The sequence below is a fragment of the Malania oleifera genome, chromosome 1, assembly GCF_029873635.1.
Source record: "Malania oleifera isolate guangnan ecotype guangnan chromosome 1, ASM2987363v1, whole genome shotgun sequence".
Lineage (NCBI taxonomy): Eukaryota > Viridiplantae > Streptophyta > Magnoliopsida > Santalales > Ximeniaceae > Malania > Malania oleifera.
Genome location: NC_080417.1, coordinates 134,740,838 through 134,766,070, shown reverse-complemented (window position 1 = coordinate 134,766,070; position 25,233 = coordinate 134,740,838). Strand labels below are relative to the sequence as shown.

Here is a 25,233-nt window from a genome sequence, read left to right as displayed (position 1 = left end):
ATGCATTCTCACTATTTCATGCACATACAGGTCCGCTAGCCTACTCAAAGGGTAGCTAACCTTCATCGGTACAAAGTGAGTAGATTTCGTCAACCTGTCCACAATTACCCAAATAGCATTCTGCTTGTGAAGCGCTGTCGATAATCCGGTAACAAAGTTCATGGAGATATGCTCCCATTTCCATACCGGAATAGGCAAAAGCTGCAACGGCCCTGCCGGTCTCTGTTGTTCAGCTTTCACTTGCTGACACGTCAGACATTGCTCCACACCGGGCAATATCCCTCTTCATACCACTCCACCAAAAGGACTCGCGCAAATCTCGATACATCTTTGTACTACCCAGATGTACTGTATACAAAGAACGATGTGCATCTTCCAGAATCGTCCCTCTGATCTCATCGTCGCTTGGAACATACAGTCTAATCCCAAACCTCAACACACCTTTGTCAGAGATGTTTAAGTCCGCAGCCAAACCCTGCTGCACTTTCTTCACAATCTCAGCTAACTCCGCATCACTAGCCTGCGTAGCTTTAATACGCTCAAACAAGGTCGGTTGAATCACCAAGCTAGCAATGAAAGCCTGATGATCACCAGACACCAACTCTACGCCAAGGCTTTCCAGATCTCGCCTAACATGATGCTAAGCTACAACTGCACTTACTGCTGCATGTTCTGACTTCTGACTCAACGCATCTGCTACCACATTAGCCTTTCCTGGGTGATAGCTGATCGTACAATCGTAGTCCTTAATCAATTCTAGCCACCGCCTCTGCCTCATATTCAGCTCCTTCTGCGTGAAAAAGTACCTGAGACTTTTGTGGTCAGTGAAAATTTCACACTGAACACCGTACAGGTAGTGTCGCCAGATCTTTAAGGCATAAACTACAGCAGCCAATTCCAGATCATGCATAGGGTAATTCTTCTCATACTCTTTCAGTTGCCGAGAAGCATAAGCTACCACCTTACCCTGTTGCATAAGCACACATCCCAAACCCTTCAAGGACGCGTCGCTATAAATCACAAAACTCCCATCTCCTGAAGGAATGGTCAATACTGGAGCAGTAACCTATTGGTGCTTCAACTCGAGAAAGCACTACTCGCAATCACTAGTCCAGTCATACCTCACCCCCTTCTTAGTCAACCATGTCAGAGGTCCAGACAATTTAGAGAAACCCTCCACGAACTGACGATAGTAACCCGCTAGTCCCAAAAAACTCCGAACCTCCTGCACACTCTTCGGTCTAGCCCAGTCGACCACAACTTCAATCTTACTAGGATCAACAGAAATGCCGCCCTCAGACACCACATGGCCTAAGAACGCGACCTGATTCAACCAGAATTCACACTTCTTTAGCTTAGCACATAGCTTCTTCTTCCGCAGAATCTGTAATACTAACCTCAAATGTTCTACATGCTCTTCCTTACTTCTCGAGTATACCAGAATGTCGTCGATGAATACCACTACAAATCGATCTAGGTACTCATGGAAAACCCTGTTCATCAGATCCATGGACACTGCCGGAGTATTGGTTACCCAAATGGCATAACCAAGAATTCATAGTGGCCATATCTGGTTCGGAAAGCAGTCTTCGCTACATCCTCTGCTCTATCCCTCACCTGATGATATCCTGACCGCAAGTCGATCTTCGAAAAGACTTGCGTCCCTTGCAACTGGTCAAAAAGATCATCTATACGAGGCAAAGGGTAACGGTTCTTCACCGTCACTTTGTTCATCTCACGGTAATCAATGCACATACGCATCAACCCGTCCTTCTTCTTCACAAACAGTACTGGAGCTCCCTAGGGTGAAACACTAGGTCGAATGAATCCCCTATCCAGTAATTCCTGCAACTGCTCCTTCAACTCCCGAAGTTTTGCTGGAGCCATCTGGTACGAAGTTTTAGAGATCGGTGCCTTGGTAGACAGCAACTCAATCGCAAACTCCACCTCACGATCTGGAGGTAAACCGGGTAAATCATTTGGAAACACATCCGGGAACTCGTTGACCACCCGAATGTCCTCGAGTCTCAACTCATCCCGTGGCGGTTCCTTCACACAAGCTAGGTACCCCTGACAACCATCCAAGAGTAACCTCCTCGCCTGTAAAGCTGATAGAATCTGTGGCGTAGAATGTACACACGATCCGGCGAACTCAAATTCCTGCTTCCCAGGAGGTCGGAACACTACCACCTTCTTTCGACAATCAATCACTGCATAGCTGGAAAACAACCAATCCATTCTCAGTATGACATCAAAACCTGACATGTCGTATACTACAAGATTTGCCGGCAACAGTCTCTCCTGAATCACAACTGGGCAGTTTCCTAACATTTTACTTCAAATCGTTACACTCCCCGTCGGCGTAGTTACAACCAAACATTCCTCCAAAAGTTGGGTTTCAACCCCACACAATTTCACAAATCTAGCAGATATGAACGAATGGGTTGCCCCTGAATCAAATAACACAACAACTTTATTTGAAAGCAACAACATGATACCTGTCAGCACATTCCCAGCGTGTTCCGCATCTGCAGGAGTAAGTGAATATACCCTCGCCGGAGCCATGGTCGTCTGGTAGTTCCCTCGAGGCATCTGATTACTCCCACGGTTCTGACTCTGTGCAGGCATAATCTTCCTCTGTTCCTGACAACTCTTCGCCATGTGGCTTGTCTCGCCACAGTTGTAGCAGACACCCCAGAATGACCGGCATTCGCCATCATGCCATTTATGGCATTTGGCGCATGGTGCGGAGGATGGATCCCCCTGAGCATTCGGCCGTTCGATGTTCTGCCGATAACCAGAGCTGTAGTTCTTCTTCTTCTTCCACTGACCCTGTCGAGGGCCAGTCTGAGGACCAGAAGACACTGGCCTCTTTCCCTGAACCTGCTACCTCATCTCCCCGAAGGTCGGTCTCAACTATGGTGGCTTTATCCACCAAAACAGAGAACTCACGGATTTGCAGCATCCCCACAAGACGGCGAATATCTTTCCTCAGACCCTTCTCAAACCTCCGCGCCTTCTTGTGCTCATTCGGAACCAAATACGATGCAAATTGAGATAACTCGATGTATCTGGAAGCATACCTCTGTACCGTCAAATTTCCCTGCGTCAGGCCCGAAAACTCATCAGCCTTCGCATCCCGGGTGGAGACTGGAAAGTATCTCTTGAAGAATACCTCCTTGAAGCGGCTTCACGTCATATCAGATGGACCAGCTCTCTGCCTCTCAAGCCGACTCACCATTGTCCACCATCGCCCTGCCTCCCCAGTCAACTGGAAGGTAGCGTACAAGACCTTCTGCTTCTCAGTGCAGTGGAGGACTCCCAAAATCCTTTCGGCCTTCTCAATCCAGTCCTCCGCCACTATCAGATCAGGTCCTCCCGTAAATGTCAGAGGGTGCATGCGTGTGAACCTCTCAATGGTACACCCCGCATCAGTAGGAGAGCTCTCGCGTCTCCTAACATTTCGTCTAATTTCTCGAATCACTTGTCTCGCCAAACCACGAGACACAGAAGGAGACTCGTCGCTCGCCGTCTCCTCGGAGCCACTCTCCAAGTTATTATCCTTGGGCTCCATACTGAAACAGAATAGGAATCTGTTAGAATTCCTATATCGTACACAGTTAACACAATCATAGACCTAATTATGTCAACTATTACTCTCACAGGTCTAAGCCTGTCCCGTCACACCGACACGAGTCTATCAATGGTCTGTCCTGCCTTTACTGGAATCGTCATTCCAGGAAAAACACGGAATACCGCCGACACCTCCCGATCTAGCAACAGAACAACCCTCGACCAACACTACCCATTTCCTACATCCTATACTCTGGTATGTACACATCAATACTTCTAACCAAGTCTACAAGACCTAACAATCTGGTTAGTTGTGATACCAAGCTGTCACGTCCCGAACCCGGAAATGGGACCCGAGGGTGAATTTAGGAACCTAACCTGTCTCTGTATCAATTAAAACATACATGATACAACATACAAAGAGGGTCCGACCTCGTGGGGTGAACGGTTGCCCTATAAACATACACCTGAACATCCATACTCATCAGTATACGCAACGGAATACGGTCTTTCATACATATAAAAATATCATACCAGAGTCTATACATACTAGGGTAACCATCCCTATGAATGCCATACACACTACGGGCGTCTACAAAATCCATCACGACAACCTGTTTACAAAAACTCATACCTATCAGGCACTAGTAGCTAAACGACACCCCTCGCTTCCGGATGCTAGGATGCTAGTTTCGACTACCCGAAGGACCTGAAAAACATTTGTATATATTCGGGGTGAGACACCTCTCAGTAAGGGAGAAAACAGGTTATATCAGTGTGTGGCATATCAATGTTATTTTACATACGTCATAACACTATACATACGATACAGTTTGAAACAATTCGTACAGTTTCAAAACAGTTCCATACATTTCCATACAGTTCCAATATTTTCACAAAAACCCATTTCAGTTCATACGATACCCAAATACATACATACATACATACATACGGTCAGTGTCGTCACACTAGTTCGCAACTACACCAGGTCACCTCGTCTCACAGCGATTACATTGCTACATACGCAACTACGCTGCGACGATCAAGGCCCAATGGTGAATCCATTGCCAAATACGCAACTACACAAGGTCACCTAGTCTCACAGCGGTTACGTTTCTACACATGCAACTACGAAGATCTACGACTCAGGCCTAATAGTGAATCCATTGGTACATACGCAACTACACAAGGTCACCTAGTCTCATCCCGATTACATTGCCATGTGACAACTACGCTGTGTCGACCTAGGCCCACTGTGAATCCATTGCAACATACGGTGTAGATCACACCTTCGGTGACCAGCCGAACCATATTGGTGATATTTCACACCATGGTATAGAGCCAGCCACTCTCGGCGTACGGTAATTAGCCGCCACTAGCCGATTTCTCAAAACCTGGAATCATTTTGGGAACTCACGTCCCTATACATTTCAGCGTATAGTAATAGACCGCCACATAGCTTTTCACAAATATCTGGAACAACATACATACATTCATACGTACCACACTTATTTGGTTTACGGCAAATCATATCGTTTACAATTCCAAGTATACAGTTTATGCAAATATGGATTATGGTCACCTCAATAATACAGTTTAAACAAGACAAACGGTTTTCCAAACAAAATAGAGATGATACCCAAAATCCCCAATTTTCCCGAAAAACTGTAACCCGAAAATCTCGCATTTTTACTCTTTAGATTTCCCCAAATAAGTAGTCAAAACATACGTACGATCGTAGCCTACAAGCTTACCGATCCTGATTTTAAAAATGGATTGATATAAACAGAATCCCCTTACCTTAACTCGAAATCCAACTACGAACTCTACGGTCCTCAAAACTATAAACCGAGACTCCAAAACCTACAAACCACAGTATAGTACATGCTTACAATCCGTACTACTACACATATACTAAATCAGAAATGAAAACCGAACCTTACCTCGATTTTGGCCCGAAACCCAAAATCCTTCGGAACGAGATTCCGATCCAGTAGAAACGTAGAGAATCCTTCACTGATCCTCGCAGGAACTGTGGATTTGTGAATCCGGCGACAAACGGCGAAGAAATCGAAGAGAGAGAGAGAGAGAGAGAGAGAGAGAGAGAAATCCAAAACTTAGGAGCTAAGCAACCCCAAAATATCCTTTTATAGACCTTTGACCTGAGGGATTTCGTCGACGAAAAGGTGTCTTCGTCGACGAAAAATCCGGCATTTCGTCGAGCAATCGGAGGCTTCGTCGATGAAGCTTGATATTTCCAATTTTCCGCCTCTCGGCTTTTTCTTGTCGACAAGGTTTTGAATTTCGTCGACGAGAAATCCACTACCTTCGTCGACGAATTATTGCCTCGTTGACGAAGTTTGCAGAATTCCCCTTTTTTCACCCCTCTTCACATACTTAACCCAGACAATACAAATTCGGGTTCTTACAGTTTATTAAGTAAGGATTGTAAAGTTAGCCTAGGAGAAAAATTAACTATATGTAGAGTTTTATTGTTGGATATATGTATTAAAAATTTGAAGATAAAGAGTAATATAAATCAATGCAAGAGAACTAGGTTGTGGAACGTAAAGGGAGAAAATATGATAAAATTTAAAGATAAAATGATCAAAATGGTGATTGGACAATAAGGGATAGTGTAGGCGCAAGCACTCTTCGGAGTAAGATTGCTTGCTCTATTTAAAAGATAGTAAAATAGATTTTAGGTGAATCAAGAAGAAGATTCTCGGATAGTAAAGAAAGTTGGTAATGAGATCCAGATGTTAGAAAAACTCTAAAGACAAAAAGACTTTGGTATAAAACATGACAAAGATGTAAAAATATGGAAAACTTTAAAAAGTATAAAAAGACGAGAAAAGATGCAAAAAAGGCCACTAGTGAAGCTAAGCATAGAACATATAATAATTTACTTGCTAGATTAGATACAAGAGAAATGGAAAGCGACATATTTAAACTTGCTAGAGCTAGAGAAAGAAAGGACAAGGACTTAGGTAATGTAAAATGTATAAAGAGTATGATATTGTCTTGGTTAAGGAAGAAGATGTAAAAGAAGATGACAAAGTTACTTTTATAGGATATTTAATGAAAACCAAGTAGAGGGCTTAAACTTAGAATTAACAAATGAAGAAAAGGCTAAAAAAATGAGATTTATTGCAAAATTAGAATTAATGAAGTTAAGTTTACATTAAAAAAAAGATGAAAAATGGGAAAGGTATATAACCAAATAACATATTTTTTATAGAAAAAGAAATTCATTAGATTAAAAATATAGAATTAGGAGAAGAGGCATCTCCTTAGCGAAAACAGTACAAGAAATCAGCATTTCCTAAGAAGTCATTAGAGAATGCCAAACGTGCTAAATATCTGAAAAGCACATTCCCTTGAAGTTTTCATCACCCACACACCAGAGAGAAGCCAAATAATGAATCTTCTCCCACACCCAACAAAAGTCTTTCTTCCTTGAAAATATCACTGGTACTTTCCTTCTACAAACCCCAAAATACTGCAAATAAAGAACAATTCCATAGGGCTAATCCTTCCTTCTTTCTACCAAACCCAACAAAAGATAAAAACTCCTCCATTGTCCCTGGACAAACCCAACTTTCTCCAAAATAATTGAATAGCTTGTTCTAAATCTTCCATGCAAAAGCACAATGCAAGAAAAGATATAGAGCAGATTTTGAGCTATTAAAAAACAAGGGCAAAACACACTCACCTTCCCTGAGGTTTGGCAAAAAGACATGGACCTTTTCTGAGGTTTAAAAAAATTCCATTGACCTTCCCTGAGGTTTCAAAAATGTCACAAACCTCCCTTGAGGTTTGCCCAAAATTCAAAAACCTCCCCTCAAAAGACTTATCTTTTTTCAAAACACAAGGGGAGGTTTGTGTCTTTTTGGCAAACTTCAGGGAGTTCCTTAGAATTTTTGAAACCTTAGGGGAGGTCAATGGAATTTTGTCAAACCTCCAAGGAGTTCAGTGTCTTTTGCCCTTAAAACAAAGCACACAAATATTTGGAGAGAGCCTTTAAAGGCCTCCTAATCTGCAACAATCTATTAGCGTTTATCCTTTTAAGCACAACCAACCAAAGAAAAGCTTTGATTCTCTGGGGAGACTTTGGCCTTCCAAATAGTTTTGTAAAGTGGAAAGGAAAATTGGCTCTTACCAAGAAGTCACAAACAAGATTTGCAGGAATAAACCCCTGGGAGATCCAATGACTAGGATCAATTATCAACTTTTGAGGATACCCGACAATTACTCAAAAAGACCAACAATGAGGATAACTCTTCTGTTTCCTTATCATTCAAGGATCTCCTAAAATGAAAATCTCAAAAAGGTAAAGGACCATCCGGATCTACACTAAAAGAAGAGATGGGATCATTTTGCCTTGAGCTCAAAGGAAGTAGGCGAGGAAAAAGGTGGAAAAAAACAACATTTCACAACCAAAAGTCTTTGCAAAAAGTGATATTACAACCCTTACTGAACACAAATTTAGTATAAGGAATAAAGAGAGGGTAAATATGAGAAATAGCTTTCCATGGACTTTATGAAGAACATCTAGAACCCAAATTAATATCCCACCCATTTTCATCATTTCCAAACTCGCTTTACTTTATGCCACAAGTAAGTATCCTTAAGCGAGAACCACCAAAGCAAAGAGAGTTGTGTTTGTAAACACCAAATTTCCAATACCCAAATTGCCCTCCCCCTCCCATTTAGAGTTGCAAACCACCTCCCATCTCACCAAATGGTCCCTAAAGCCTCCTACCCTTGACTAGAGAAAATCTCATAATTCTCTCAATCTTGCTAGCAACTCTTGCTACAATTTTGAAAGTAGAAAGAAAATACAAATGGGATACTAGAAAGACAAGCTTGAATTAGAGTAATCCTGCTTCCCAAAGAAAAAAGAGCTCCCTTACCCATATAAATGCTTAGACACTCTCTCCACCAGTGGATCCCAAAAGCTAATTGATCTAGGATTACCCCCCAAAGGAACCCCTAGATAGGGCAACGACCACTCCAGTTCAACACACCCTACCTCCAATGATAACTCCCTAACATGCTTAGCAGGCACATTAATTGTTGCGATACCACTCTTCCCCATATTAATCAAAAGCTTGAAACCCTTTCAAAACAATGGAGAAGCCCTAAAACATTCAAAAAAGAAGGCCTATGATCCTCATAGAAAAAGATAGCATCATCAGCAAACTGAAGGTGTGAGACCATAATCTCCTCCCTCCCCACTCCCAATCCTTCAACTAAACCTCTATCCACTACTTCAACCATCTTACTCAAAACATCATCCAAGATTTAGCCTCACCATTCACTATCACCGAATGATTCACATTAGACATGCTATCTTTCATCCATCTTCTCCATGTCTCTCTAAACCCCTTCTTTGTTAAAATCTTCCTTAGAAAATTCTAGCCCACTTTATTGTAAGCTTGTCTAAAATCTAGCTTAAAAATGAGCCCCTTCTTCTTCCTCCACCTAATGTCCTCAACGACTTCATTCGCAATCAAAATGGCATCCACCATCTGTCTCCCCACCCCCCACCCATAAAAGTACTTTGGGTCTTAGAAATGGTCTTATCAAGCACCATACTCAACCTTTTAGCTAGCACTATAGTGATTATTTTATAAACATTGGATACTAGACTAATAAATCTATAATCAGAAATCTTAATAGACCTACATTTATTTGGCACCAAAGTAAAAAAGGTTGGGTTAATACTCTTACTTAAAGTCCCATTCTAGTAAAATTCATTGAAAACCTTCGTCAAGTTATTCTTCAACAATCTTGATAGAAAGCTAATTGAAAACATTTGGCCCATAAGCTTTATCCCTTTCCATCCCGAAACTGTAGACCTAACTTCCTCTTCCTCAGAAGGTCTCTCTAACTAGACTATCTTATCAACAAACAAAGGATCTCACTCCAAACCTTCCACTATTGGTCTGCCCTCATCCTCCTTAGAAAACAAGTTATAATGAACATCTGTGATCCCAGAGGCAATTATGCCTAGATAACATCCCAATTGAAGTTTGGAAATACCTCGGTGGTAATGGAATTATATGGTTCACTAATTTATTTAACACAATTATAAAAATTTAAGAAAATACCAGGCAAATGGAGGAAAAACACTTCAATACCTATATACAAAAATAAAGGAGATATTCAAAATTGTAATAACTATTGTGGAATTAAACTTATGTGTCATATAATGAAATTGTGAGAAAATGTAGTTGGATAAAGATTAAGTTTAGAAATAAAAGTCTAAGAAAATCAATTTGGTTTTATGCATGGGAGATCTAATATAGAAGCTATATATCTTTTAAGATGATTAACGGAAAAGTTTATGGAAAAAAAGAGGAACTTGCATATGGTTTTCATTGACTTAGGAGACCTAGGAAGTTTTATGGAGGGTTTAGGTAAAAAAGGCGTATGTAGTAGGTATACTGATGTCATGAAGGATATGCATTGTAGAGTAATGAATAGTATTAGGACTACAAGTGGAGAGTTTAGAGAATTTGCAATCACAATAATTGTACATCTAGGATCTGAGCTTTTATCTTTTTACACCAGCAATGACTAGGGGTATCCAAAATGAGGTCCCATGGTGTATATTGTTTTCAGATGCTATTGTCTTGATTGATGAAACTAGGGATGGAAATTTGAATAGAATCTAAGTTAGAATTATGGAGATAAGCTTTAGAATCTAGAGGTTTAAGGATATGTAAAAATAAGATAAAATATATGAAATGTAATTTCAATCATGATAGGAGGTATAGTAGAGAAAAGTTCAAATTTTGTGGTCAAGAAATTAATAACACTATTAGACTTCGATACTTTAGATCTATTATGCTAGCTGAAGTAGAAATTGAAGAAGATGGAATACATAGAGTTAAAGCAGGCTTCATAGAATGGAGAAGTGCTTCAAGTGTGCTGTATGATAGTAGAATACCTTTAAAACCTAAAGGGAAGTTCTATATGATGACTGTATGACCAGCTATGCTATATGGATTAGAATGTTGGACAACTAAGAAATAGCATATCCAAAAAGTATAAGTTGTCGAAATTAGAATGGTAAGGTGGATGAGTGGTAAAATAGATAAGGGAAGGATGTCTCAAATGGTTTGGGCATGTGCAACATAGGCCACATCATGCACTTGTGAGGTGGAGTGAGCTAGTTACTGTGAGGGGTAGTAGAAGGGGTAGAGGTAGACGTGAAATAACTTGAAATGAGATAGTGAGTGAGGGTTTAATAACCTGGGATTTGCTGGAGGAAATTGCCCGTGATTGTGTAAATTGCTAGAAAAGGATTCATGTAGCCGACCTCATCTAGTGGGACTTAAAGGCTTGGTTTGTTGTTTCTTGTTGCTTATTTGTTATCACCTAGGCTAATATAGACCCATTGTGGTCTGCCTCTTCCTTGGACCTCACATACGCAAGAGCTTTGTGCACTGGGCTGCCTCCCCCCCCCCCCCCCCTTTTTTTACATCATATTACAAACTAACCAATCAAACAAATTGTCTCTAAATTGTCATCAATTCTTATCTTAAATTGAAAATTAAAAGCACTGTATTTAATTTGAAATAGAAAAATAAAGAAATTGAAAGAGTAGTACTGGCAAAATTTTAGATTTAACAACAACAACAACAACAACAAAACCAAGCTTTAAGTCCCACTAAGTGGGCTTAGCTACATGAATCCTTTTTTGCCAATTTATACGATCATTACCAATTTCTTTCGATATATTCAAGGCTATTAAATCCTTACTCATGATCTCATTTCAAGTTATTTTAGGTCTACCCTTGCCCTTTCTATTGCTCTTCACAGTAACTAACTCACTCTTCTTCAAAGGCACATTATGTGGCTTGCGTTGCAAGTGCCCAAAGCATTTAATTCATCCCTCTCTTATCTTATCTTCTACAGGACCTACGCTTACCTTACCGCGGATATGTTCCTTTCTTAATTTATCTTTCAATTTTATACCACTCATCCATCTAAGCATTCTCATATCGATAACTTTTACTTTTTGGATATGCTGTTTCTTAGTCGTCTAACATTTTGATCCATATAGCATAGCTGGTCTTATAATCGTCCTATAAAACATCGTTTTTAATTTTAAGGGTATTCTACAATCACAAAGCACACTTAAAGCAAAAAGATAAGGGCTTAAAGTAGATCCTTGATATACACCTATTGTGACTGGAAATTCTCTAGTCTCTCCACCTACAGTCGTTACACTAGTCATTACTCCATCATACATATCCTTAATGACATCAGTATACCTACTACATACACCCTTTTTTCCTAAAACCCATCATAGAACTACCCTAGATAACCCACCAAAGAACTGCCCTAGATACCCTATCATACGCCTTCTCTAAGTCAATTAATAACATATGCAAATCCTTCTTCTTTTTCCTAAACTTTTCCATTAATCTTCTTAAAAGATATACAACTTCTGTAGTAGATCTCCTAGATATAAAACCAAATTGATTTTTTGAGACCTTTGTTTCTAGCCTTAATCTCTGTTTAATTACCCTAACCTACAGTTTCATCATATGACTCATAAGTTTAATTCCACGATTTACGATTTTGAATATCTCCTTTATTTTTGTATATAGGTATTAAAATGCTTTTCCTCCATTCATTTGGCATTTTCTTAGTTTTTATAATTTTGTTAAATAAATTAGTTAACCATATAATTTCATTATCACCTAAGCATTTCCAAACTTCAATTGGGATGTTATCTGGTCCTATAGCTTTTCCATTTTTCATATTTTTAAGTGCAAACTTAACTTCATTACCTCTAATCTTGCAAATAAATCTCATATTTTTAGTTTTTTCCTCATTTGCCAATTCTAAGTTTAAGCCTTCTATTTGGTTTTCATTGAATAGCTTATTAAAGTAACTTCGCCATCTTCTTTTATATCTTCTTCCTTAACCAAAACAATATTATCCTCACTATTTATACATTTTACATTACCTAAGTCCTCACTTTTTCTTTCTCTAGCTCTAGCAAGTTTAAATATATCTCTTTCCTCTTCTTTTGTATCTAATCTATCATATAAATTATTAAATGATCTATGTTTAGCTTCACTAATAGCCTTTTTTTACATCTTTTCGCACCTCTTTATACTTTTCAAAGTTATCCATGTTTCTACATTTTTGCCATGCTTTATACCAAATTCTTTTTGTCTTTACGGCTTTTTGGACATCTTGATCCCACCACCAACTTTCTTTACTATTTGAGAATCTTCCTCTTGATTCACCTAAAATCTCTTTTGCTGGCTTTTTAATAGAGCTAGCTATCCTACTCCAAAGATTGTTTGTGTCTTCACCATCGTCTATAGTCCAATCACCATCTTTAATCATTTTATCTTTAAATTTTATTATATTTTTTCCCTTTAGGTTCCATCATCTAGTTGTCTTACACTGGTTATTTTATCCTTTCTCGTCCATGGTTTAATACATATATCTAGCACTAAAACTCTATGTTGTGTGGTTAAGCTTTCACTTGAGATAACTTTACAATCCTTACATGATAAACGATCTACCCTCCTAATTAAGAAAAAATCTATTTGACTTTTATTTTGTCTACTTTTGAAGGTTATTAAGTGATCTTCTCTCTTTTAAAGCAAGTATTCATTGTAGTAAAATCATATGACATAACGAAGTTTGAGATCATCTTCCTAGGCTTATTTTTGTCTCCATATCCATATCCTACATGTATTCTCTCATAACCTTTATTATCCCTTCCAACGTGTCCATATAGATATGCTCCTATGAATATTTTCTCAGTCTTTGATATGTCTTGTATTATTATCCATATCTTCCCAAAATTGTCTCTTAAGATTTTCTGCTAAGCCTACTTGAGGAGCGTAAGCACTAATGATATTTATTCTTTTATATTAGACCCTGGTTTTAATTTTTTTAAATTTGGGCCCCTCCCATACCCATTTCACACTGATACTTACTGTATGCACACCTACCATGTACCTGAAACGTACTTATAATTTAAAAAATAAAATAAAATAATAAATATTTACCCTATCGGGTCATTCTTGAGTGACTCCGGTGCCCAATATATACCTGGAATTTGAACACTTTTTTCTTCAGCAGTCTTGCTTCCTAGGAACTCATTGGATCCTTTTGATAATTTCATCATCTTGATCCTGCATTATAGGAATTTTTAGATCAGTGAGTTACCATTTTCAGGATCGTATTCTTTAAAAGAAAAGTAATTTGTCTTAGTAGACCCTAAATTATGGGATGAGACTAGCTGAGTTTAGATTAATCATTTTTTATTTGTTGTTAGGGACAAAAAGGGGCTCAAATTCTTGTTGTTCCAGAACTTGTCGAGTTTCTCTTATCTTCACTGGACAAGGTAGCTTCTATTTTCTGATGTATTGTTTCTTGGCTAAATTGACCATCAAGGCTGATACATTGTACAAGTATCTGCATTTCTGCTTAACAGACCAGATTGGTTATGTTTTGATCATTTTATTGCCTGAATTACATGTTTCATTGTACATAGTTGACATCCATATATTTGCTCTCCCCTTTCTTTGTTAACTTTATCTTCAACGAAGCAAAATATCAAAATTATCTTATAGTTTGTATGCAGTGAACCTCCCTTGAGTTTCATCAGAAGGACTGACAATGAGTGATTCCTTGATTTTTCAAAATACCACCAACTTTCTCCATCAACAAGGTTTAAATTTTTGTGTGACTTTTACCCTTATGGCCTCTTTGTCTAGTCACTCCTCCTCCTCCTCCTCCTCTCTCTCTCTCTCTCTCTCTCTCTCTCTCTCTCTCTCTCTCTCTCTCTCTCTCTCTCTTACACACACACGGACATCACCTTTTCTATCTGAATCTGATCTATCTTCTCTCTCAATGTACCAACCTCCAATGCGCAAGATCTCTTCTGCATCTTGGCTGGAAATGGTGATGGTGCAGTGTATCAGTGATGCAAAGGGGAAAAATCAAGTTGCTGTCACAGCATGTGGGTCTCTTGCCCTATCTTGCCTACCATCTCATCCTCTTGCTTAGCATACATTTTCCTAAAGAAAAGAGAATAAACTGCTTGATGGGAGGGGAATGCATTGTTTCTACTGCTTGAATTTCCCCACAGAGGATGGTGGCCGATCTCTGCAGCAACAGCTTGACTGAACTTCAGTCCCTGGTTGCCTCTCTCGGTTTTAAAATTTGGACTGGTAATCAGCCTGGTAAAGCTATTGGGTTGGTGGTATTGTTGGGTTAACGTATAAATTTGTGATACAATTAATATTAAATATTAGTGAGTGAGGGTTTGATTCATTAAATTTTATGTAACGGTAAAATGGTTCAGCATTTAATGATATTAAAAAAAATAGTGAGTTTTTGATTGAGTTAAAAATTTAAGGATGATATATTTTATATTTGATTAATTTTCATATATACATATATGTTTATACATACATATATATATATATATATATAGGTATATGTGTGCAATTCTGTATAGATACAAACTCTATATATATATATATATATATATATGTGAAGTAGATGGGAAGTTGTTGTCATTGTCTTGGCAATTTGGTACCTAAAAACATCTCGTTGGTGGGTAAATGGTTATGGACTTATGGTGGTTCCATTTGGAAACGGATTCTCTTCGACATAAGGTTTTTAAAAGTGAATTTGGTTATTAAGAGAATGGGTCTGATGCTAATTTTATAGCTAGGGTATCACATGTAAGTCCATGGAAATTCATCTTGCAGGTAACTTCTATATGCTTCCCTTGCATCAAATATATTGTGTTTGTGGGAGATGGGTGTAGGGTTCTCCGGAAGAATATTTGCCTTATGTTTGTTTTTTTGTTTGTGTTTTTTATTGCTTTTCCTTCCATTTTCATTTTTCATTGTGTCTTAGGCACACACTTCTTCTTTTCTTGTTAAGGATTTCTTTGAGATTTCTGAGGGTTTTCAGTTTTGTCATAATCTCATTGATAGGGAGTGGAGGAACTTTTTTTCACTCCTGAGGTTGTTGGGTTGTTGGATACATTTTCATTTTTGTTTTTGATAGAAGAAGAAATTCATTAACAAGAGAGAAGAATTTGCTAGGTGTGGAGGATAATAGGTCCTCCTACAAAACCAGAGGATGTTGGATTCTTATTATTCTTATTGTGGGAATGTTAGGATCTAATATTTGGATACTTCAGGAATTTTCTCTTGTAAATCGTTTCATATTCATCTAAACATGTCTTTTTATTCTTTCCCCCCTTGCCAAGATTGTGGAGAGGCAGGACAGCTAAAGTTCCTTCAAAGATAAAATATTTTGTGTGAATAGAGTTAACCAATGATTTGTTGCTGGTTCAAAGACCATACGTGACTCATGTCTCTAAATGTGTGCATTATGTGTTATGGTTGTAATAAGGATCATGCTCATTTATTTTTTCACTGCCGCGTAGCTTAGTCTTTATGGAACAAACTATTTGGTTTGTTGGGAGGGTGTTGGGTTTGTCCTTATTCTTTGGAGGTCTATGAAGAGTGGATCTAATTGTATTAGTGTCCATAATTGATTTCTTCTGTGTAATACTAATCGATAGGGCCTCATTGGTAAGTGCTACAAGATCTCGCATATTGGAACTCATGGTTATGGATCCGAATCCATTAGTATGGAACATTTTCTTTTCCAAGTGAAATCCCCTAGTGGATTTGTTATCTCATGTCTGCTTTTCTTGAAAATATACCAATTGAAAATGAGCACTGCCGCATAGCTTAGTCTTTATGGAACAAACTATTTGGTTTGTTGGGAGAGTGTTGGGCGTGTCCTTATTCTTTGGAGGCTTTCTTGATGGTTGCTGTTAAAGCTTGATATACATTGTTGGCTGACAACCTAACACTTTAAGCTTTTAGATAAGGTGGGTAATCTAACGTGGTATCAGAACTATGGTTTGGAGGAGTTCCTGGGTTCTAGTCTTGTTGCCTGTGTTTATTGTGGTGTTGTTAAAATTATCCTATTCCCTGTGATGGGTGTTATTTATCATTTGTCATTTATTTCTCTCTCCTTGTGCAGTTGGGCTGCATGCATGGGGATTGTTAAAGCTTGATATACATAATTGGGCCACACCTAATAACTTAAGCTTTTAGATAGTGCTAATCTAACATTAGCTTTAGAGGTTTTGGCAGCCTTCAGGCATAAAAATGTCAGAATTTTGTGGTGGAGTTCTATTTTTACTGTTATTTGGTTGGGGGAGACATGCCTAGATTTTTTTGAGATCGTGGTTCTGTGGTGGATTTGGGATTGTGCTCGTAGTGTTCTTGTGGGTGTTCACCGCAAGATGTTCACTGCCTAGACTTTTGTTGATATTCATTGCTGTTAGCTCGCTCTTTTGACCTAGTCTTGGATTATTCTTGTAATGGATTTTCTTTTTATTTTTTTAATTTTTTGAGGATTCTTTATCCTCTTTGTATATTCTTCTTTCTTAATAAATTTCTTTCTCTATAAACATCATCTAAATCATAATGCCAGTCTTTCATGGACAGCCATCCAGATGACTCTTTTGATCATGGATGGTCTTCTCTTTCTATTGGTAACACTAACAAGCAATTTTTTTTTCATTGAGGATGCTGTTTCTCTCAAGATTACGGAAAAGAACGCTAGAGATTGGACGGGAATTTCATTTGTATCTCTCCCTGGAGGAAAGGAGGTGGTGACTTCTTGTGGAACTTAGGACATTCCTCTTCTCCAAATCTGCTAACCCATGGGTTAGGAGGTCCTTCAGAGTGCCCAACCATTTCTTAATGAATTGAATGAGGGAAAACCATTTTGGGAGGTTCTTATCTATAGATAAATTCTCACATTTTACCATTTGCCTTGCGGAAGGGAAGGAAGCAGGTGGTTGGGAAAAGTTGTTTGGGGAATAGACGATAGCTCAACAGAGAGGAACAAGGTGGAATCTCAGGTGGATGATGACAAGCATGGAGGCAAGCTATTTTTTTGATGTGCAGATTGCGGTTCAGAAAAGTGCGTTAGTGCACTAGACCTGCCATGGTGTTAGGCTAAGCTTAGGACAATTGGCGGAGGGGGAACTCTGGCGTAGATAATCTGGAAGCAAAGTTTTCAAATTTGAGAGATTTCAGGGAGCATAATCAGCACAATTATAAGGAGAGGATCTCGGGTGGTGTTTTTGGGGATTATGGGTGTGGAGGAATTTGGAAGATTTGAGTGGCAAAGCTTAGATAAATGCAGCTGAGAAGTACAGCCAAGTTTTAAAATGTGGGCTAAAAACTAGGTCCAAATGAAGCCCATAAAGAACACTCCTTTACCACACAGATGGAAATAGGGGTTACTAGGCTTTGGGCTTGGGGCTTTGTGAGTAGCCACGAGCCCTCTTCTTTGAGGAACAGATTCTTTTGGGTCCATAGAGATAAAGAAAATAAGAAAACCTATGTGTAAATTTTGAAGATTTATAATGAAAATGAAGATGAAGGGATGCGGGGGGTTACGACTGAAGGTACTTAAAGGGAAATGAGCGTGGACCATGGCACTGGGGTTTCGACCCAGACCTTGTGAAGATTGTGGGATGTGTGTGATCGAGTGCAGAGGAAGTTGGAGGAAGAAAGAGCATATGTAAATGATGTCATTAGAAAGTTAAGACGAGAGACTTTCAGATTTCAAAGACGATGAGGAGGATTTGTTATCTTTGTACTATTATGAGGAGGAGGAGCTCTTTGTGAGAATCTAAGAAGGAAGGATGGAGGAGATAACAACGAGGGAGGAAGTGAGGCTATGAACGAGGCAGAGGCAGGCATCAGAGGTAAATATTCAAAGCTCTCTTTATCTGAAAGGTTATGTGTGATCCTTGGCTTGGGAGTAGAGTACAGAGGACTTGATGATTTTAAAAGGAAACGACCTTTCCACACTAACCAAAATTCCTCTTAGTTTAGCCTAGCATTGTTCTAGTTCCTCAACTATAACCAGTGATCTTGAAAAGGATATTATGTGATCAAAGCAGGAATGCATTGCTATATTTGAAGGTAAACTTGCCATCTTTATGTCTGTTAATACTATTTCTGAATTACCTATGTGCCATAAGGAATAAAAAATTAAGGGGATGCTAGTACAGTAAACCTTTTTGGGGTTGAGAGAGAAAATGATGATTCCTAGAAACTTTGGATTGACTTAGGCCTCAAACTGTTTTGTCTTGTGGGAGTTGAGGTTAGAACTAGTATTGAGGGGGTTGGGGAGAGAAGGAAATCTAAAAACTGAGCAGGGAATTGGGTGGACTAGCTTCCTTAGTCAATTATGATAAAGGGGGAAGGGTTTAGGGGTTAAGGATGTTCCTAAATAAGATTCTGTCGTGAAATATTAGATGTCTAGGGGTTTTGGGGAAGAGAAGGATTGTTAGGGACTTGGTTAATAGAATTAGCCTTGACATTTTATTTTTTTGCATATGTCTGTGTTATGCTATTTGAATTCTGAAACGGCACCTCATTTATTTTTACACAGTGACTATGCCTGGAGAATTTGGAATAATTTATTTGGTGTGATGGGAGAATCTTGGGTCTGTCCAGCATTGGTGGAGGAATTGTTGTTGATTTTGTTTGAGGGGTTTGGTAGAGGGAAGGAGAGGAAGACAGCATGGAAGTGTGGTATTTTTGTAGTGCTGTGGGGATTATGGTTGGAGCATAATGCAAGTATATTTTCAGGAAGAAAGTTGAACTGGTAGCTGGTTTGGGAGAGGATTCCTCTCTTGACTTCTTTATGGTGTGTTGGGTTCGGTTGCTTTAAGGGAGTTAGTTTTTCAGATATTTAGCGAGACTCTAGGAATGTTCTGTTCTGAATTTTATGTTTTTTTCCACTTTTTGTTTTATTAGTTAGTTTTTTTTTTTTTCCAGTACTTTGATGAGAGAAATCTTTTCCTCCTTTTGTAAATTCTCCTCTTATTAATGAAATCTCTTCTTTTGCTATCAATTTTTTTTATAAATTTTTTTGCAGGAGATTAAATTCGAGGATAGTACTCAATCTTATAGGAGCCTTTGGGATTTGAGCTTTAGAGAATGGGTGGTTTTTGCTTCTTCAGGGGCTTGGGGCACTAGAATTTACATTTTAAAGAATTGTTTAGTAGGCTCCTTTTCCCTATCAATCTTACTAGAGATTAAGGTGGTTGTGGAATGGTGGTCTTCTTCTCTTACTCTTTCTTCTCAGTGTAATAGTTTTTTTTTAATGAGTTTGCTAGCTTTTATGAACTCTGTAATCCGCATTGGGTGGTGGGAGGTGATTTCAATATTACTCGTACTTCGAGGGAGCAGTTGGGAGTTTTCTAGGGTGGATAGTAGCATGTGAAGATTCGCTTCTTTTATTTGGGAGTGTGGTCTAAAGGATGTGCCTTAAATAATGGCTGTTTTACTTGGGTGGCCTCCGGAGATAGAGCGTCGTCCCATATAGGTAGATTCCTTTTTATGAATAATAAGGAAGATTTGTGTAGACACCCTATTTGGCCTGGTCATTATATAGCAAAATTTGGGCGCTTTTTTTATTTTTTTTTAAAATTTTTTTTAGTTTCAATTTTAGGCATAATTAGGTTGTTTTTATTTTGAAAAAATATGTAAGTGTTGTGTAAGGTCTTTTCCTAGGTGTGGTCTCTAATTTCACTCATCCTCTCCGCCCGGGTTCAAGTATATCATTAGACCACTTTACAATAATTTATTTTTCATTAATACAATCGAAAATTAAAAAAAATGAAGATTAATAGACCAAAAAGGAAAAAAAAGCCTGCATCCTTGGGCTAGCCTCTCAATTTCTTCACCTGCACACACAAAAGAAAAGAATCCAGTTAGTGATAGCCCACCAGGAAGCCCAATCTTGGGCTTGGTCTTGCATTTGTGGCCCCCAGTGGACCCGTGTTCCATTGAAAGCCCAATCTTGGGCTTAGTCCTCCGCTTGAGACCCAATTTGGGTCTGGCTTGGTCTAAGGCCTAGCTTGGGTAGAGGTTTAAATAAATAATAATATATTAGTTAATACAAAAATAATAAATCAATAATAAATAAAACTTTCTATTTGGGGTAGCCCACCATAGCCTAAGCCCTATTCTCTCTGTTTTAAGAAAATATTAATGTTTCCCACCCACTCCCCCTCTGCAGCCATAGAATGAAACAGGCTCCTTCGAGCCTGCTTTTATTGGCCCTTACCCCCTTTCCCTCAATAATTGAAGGGCCAATCAAGGCCCTTCCCTCCCTTCTCTTGCTTATAAATAGCAACCCTCACAAAAGAGTGGGGGACGGAAAAATTGAAGCTCCCAATAGAGTAAGAGAGACCTAGAGAGTGGATGTAGAGAGATCTAGAAGAGGTAGAACTCTACCAAGAAGAAAGGAAAGAGAAGCAAAGGCTTCTCAGAACAAAGGAACAGCAAGGAGTTGCTGCGAAAGAGTAGGACGGAAGCATAATGAAGAAGCAGTAAGGAGTTGTTGAGAATAAAGGGCAAAGAAAATGGATTAAAGAAGAAGAGGGAGTCAAGCTAAGGCAGTAGAGCAGGAGGAGATTGAAAAAGGTAGGTACCCATTCCCTATTTCTCTAGGTTTAAATGAATCTTGGATTAAGTTAATTAGAGCACTTGATTTTTGTGAATTGATTGATATGCTGCTCTAATTTCATGTTGTTTGAGCTTAATTGGAATCCTCATCAGTGTCCCAAGGCTGAATTCAAACTCAGCTCACTGCCCAATAACTCCCAAACATAGCTTTACCAGAACTCCTCCCAAAATCCTGCAGGGTCCCCAAACAAAACCTGAGTTCAAATCCCAAAAACCCCCAAAATACCCTTCAATTCCCTCAGCCAGAGCCCCAAGTTCAAAAGAAAAACTCCCAAAAGCCCTACAAAAATTCTAGGCAAACCCAAATTTTGACCTGTGAACTCGAGCCAAACTACCCAAATTCGGGTCAACGACCCAAATACTCGGATCCGAAAACCTAGATCCGAGAACCCATACTCGAGAACCCTGACCCGAATACCCGGACTCGGGTCAACTAACCTAGCAAAACCCACTCAGCCCAATCCTAGTCTAAGCCCAAACTCCCCAACCTAGATCCCATTGAAAACGCAAGACCCCATGTCCAACCAAACCTACCCAAAACCCCAGGCCCAAACCTATCTGACTTAGGCCTTAAATCCAGGCCCAACTAAGCTTCGCCCAGCCCTGACCAATCCTAGCTTATTCAAGCCCAATTGGGCTCACCCAATCCCAATCTACCTAAAAACCCCACCAGGTCCAAACCTATCTAACCTAGGCCCTTAATCCAGGCCCAACCAATCCTAGCTTATTTAGACCCAACTAGGCTCAGCCCAGTCCCAACCTACCCAAAAAACCACCCCAAGCCCAAACCTATTAGAACTAGGCCCTGAATCCAAGCCTAACGGGGCCTGGCCTAGCCCTAACCAATCCCAACTCATTTAGGCCCAGCTGGGCTCGACCCAATCCCAACCTACCCAAAACCACCCCAGAGCCCAAACACCCACGGCCCAATTGGGTTTGACTCTTTAGCCCAGACCCTAAGCTAACCTAACCTAATCTAACTTGACCTAACACATTAACCCAACTCACCAGCCTAGCCAAGCCCAAGCCTAAAGGAACCCTAACCCTAGCTTAACCCGAGCCTAAACCTAACCTAACTTAACTTGGGTTAATACCCAGGCTAGCGCCCTGTATAGATCCTAGGAAAATCCTAGAATTAGCCAAAAAAATTCTCAGGAAATCCCGAAAATTTAGAAAAGAAAAAGAAAATAAAAAGAGATTGGGGAGGAGAGAGGTACCTAAGGAGTGTCCTTTGGATCTAGCTTGGATCTTGTGGTAGGGAGGTTAGGCAAAGGGTTCAGAGCTCTCTGCCTTCGTGGATTTGTGCCTAACCTGCAAAAACAAGAACAAAAGAAGGGAGGTGAGAAAGAGGGAGAGAGCAGATGAAAGTGAAAGAGATGAGAAGAGAGGAGAGAAGGGATTGGGGGCCTTACCAAGCTTTGCTGTGAACAGCGGAGACCACTGAAGGTGGTGGTTGGGGCTGGCAGTTGACTGAGAGGAGAGAGAGAGAGTGAATTGAGAGATAAGAGAGATAGAGGGGGCTGAGAGAGAGAGAGAAGGGGTTGAGAAAGAGATCGAGGGAGAACAAAGAGAGAAAGAGAGATGATTTGAGAGAGAAGGGGCTGAGGGGAGAGAGAGATCAAAGAGAGAAAGAAGGGAGGTGAGAGAGAGAGCAGATGAAAGAGAGAGAGATAGAAGGAGAGGAGAGAGAACGTCTAGAGAGTTTGGGTGAAAAGAAAGGGAAAAGGAAAGAAAAAGACAAGGGAAAGTAACAAATATATATGGAATGAAATTGAAAATCTCCAATTGAACAGCGCAACCCCCCCAGGCGTTCATCTCTCAACTTCTCTCCGTTCGTCCACTTCTTCGTCTCCGCTTCTCTTACTCTCCTCAATTTGTCGATGGATATTCAGCTGATCGAGAAACGGAAGGTACCGTTGGGTTCGTAGCTCCGCCACCGATATTTCTATTGGAGCGGATTTTTCGTGGGAGTGGCATAGGCACCATTCCTGGGGAAAGGTATATTTCCTCTAAATCCTTAATTTCTCCTTAGATCTTTTGTCAAATTGACGATTAGGCACCACCATGGGGTCCTAGTGATCGTCATCATTTTGGCTGGGGTAAATTTCCAATTGGGGTTTTCTAAGCCCCACTCCAAAGCGAGAGTGGGATTTAGGAAATTTGGTGAATTGGTTATATTTGAGGGAATAATCATTTATTTGGAATTTATGGGCTTAAGAAATATTAAAATAATATTTTATTTGGATTAATTTAATGGAATTAAGATTTTTGATTTAGGACTCGGGTGAGCGCCGCAGGTATTTTTCGATGTCTCTGTTGGCGTAGTTCAAGAAATCAGGTAAGGTGAAAAATATATATTAAATCAGAATTTTTATGAATTTAATGGAAAATAAATTGTGTTATATATACGTGTATATGTTTCGGTATGGGTTTAAAATGCTAACCCTTTTAATTATGCTTTCTAAACCTAGAGCTGTTTTATTATATACTTATATGTAAAATTGAACTGATGAAGTGAAATATTTTTCAGAATAATTATGTAAGAAATTAAAGGTATTTTTTTTCTAGTATGTGAATATTAAATGTGGGTTGACTTATTTTATAGGAAATATAGATGAATTTTACTGTTAAATAGTGTGGCATAAGTAAATAGGAATGTTGTGGAAATATGTTATATGTATAAGATGCAGGATATACAGAAAATGAACTGAGTATGAAAATGTTAAATGAAATATGCTGCATGTGAGTGTTAATGCAACCATGTAAAACAGCTGAAAAATGTTAGATAAACAATTAAAAGATGTTGGGTAAAACAACTGAAAAATGTTGGGTAAAACAGTTGAAAGATGCTGGGTAAAACAGTTGGAAGATGTTGGGTAAAACAGCTGAAAAATGCTGGGTAAAACAGCTGAAAGATGCTGGGTATGAAATGAAATGAAATGAAAATGGAAATGAATGAAACGAAATGAAATATGAAATGTGAACAATGTAAGATGGGAAAGAGTCACGTAAAGTGAAATGAAATGAAAAGTAAAAATGGAAACATGAACAGTTGAGAAATGCAGAATAATGACAAACAAAATAATTTATTATGGTATTATCAGTATTTATGCTAGTAGAACATGTTACTTTAGGGTGGGGTAAAATCTTCGCCCAAGGGCTTGCTGAGAAAGGTGAGTGCCCTGATTGTATCAAGTGTAGTAGTAGGCTGCATAACGCGCTAGGGCAGAGGGAAACTACTTGTATGAGTGGATAGATTTATTCTTGGGAGCCTTTGCCGGTAAACTTTTGTATGAACTGTGTGAGTACAAGATTAATTTATCACTTGAGGGCTTATTGAGTAAGGTGAGTGCCTTGGTATGCTTTAGCTGTGACCTTTGGGTTGCCTAATGTATCAGAGCAGAGGGGTGCTACTTGTATGGGCGGGTAATTACCCTTATCCTTAGGTAACCTCGTGGGTAAAATATCTTGCATGTGTTTGAATAGGACCAGAAAATGATTTTAGAAATTATGTTAATGATTTGCAAATGATGAATAATATGTTATATAAACTCATGTTAGTCACACACTATTTTAATATATTGTTTCTTCTCTTACTGAGATGTGTCTCACCTGAATATGAATTTATCTTTTTCAGGATTTCCTTGAGATCGAGCTTAGAGAGCTCGAGGTTTTATAGCATTTTTGGGAAATAGAAAGAGAAAAGGGTATACTTTTATGTTAATTTTGAGATGTATATTTTATGTTTTATGCTTTATGTATTGAAGTCTTCAGATAGATGAATGGTTGTGAATATTGGTATTTGGGGATTATGTTTTGGAGACATGTATATATGTGAATACAGGTGGATGCATGGTTTATTATGGTATGTAGATAGATTTAGAAAACTCTGGTATTATATTTGGTTGAAGATTATAATTATGTTTTTCGCTGCGTACATGATATTAGTATGTGGATTATCAGGTAAATGAATGGATTAGTAACACTCCGGGCCCATGTAGGGGGTCAGGGCGTTACAGATGGTATCAGAGAAATGTCCAGCCGGAAGTGTGATTAGATTCACACCGCCTGGTTATGG

The 25,233-nt window shown here is 39.0% G+C and overlaps 1 protein-coding gene across 19 annotated transcripts in view; it reads left to right on the top strand.

The window, feature by feature from the left end:
* Positions 1 to 25,233, top strand: part of LOC131159661 (uncharacterized) — a 100,956-nt gene that overhangs the window by 11,320 nt on the left and 64,403 nt on the right. For 12 of the 19 annotated variants that reach the window (XM_058114752.1, XM_058114785.1, XM_058114821.1 and 9 more), the window contains exon 6: positions 13,895 to 13,963. The exons of the other annotated variants lie outside the window; for them this stretch is intronic. In XM_058114752.1, coding sequence (XP_057970735.1) covers positions 13,895 to 13,963 — 69 coding nt within the window. The remainder of the gene's footprint in view (positions 1 to 13,894; positions 13,964 to 25,233) is intronic. 19 annotated transcript variants of the gene reach the window in all.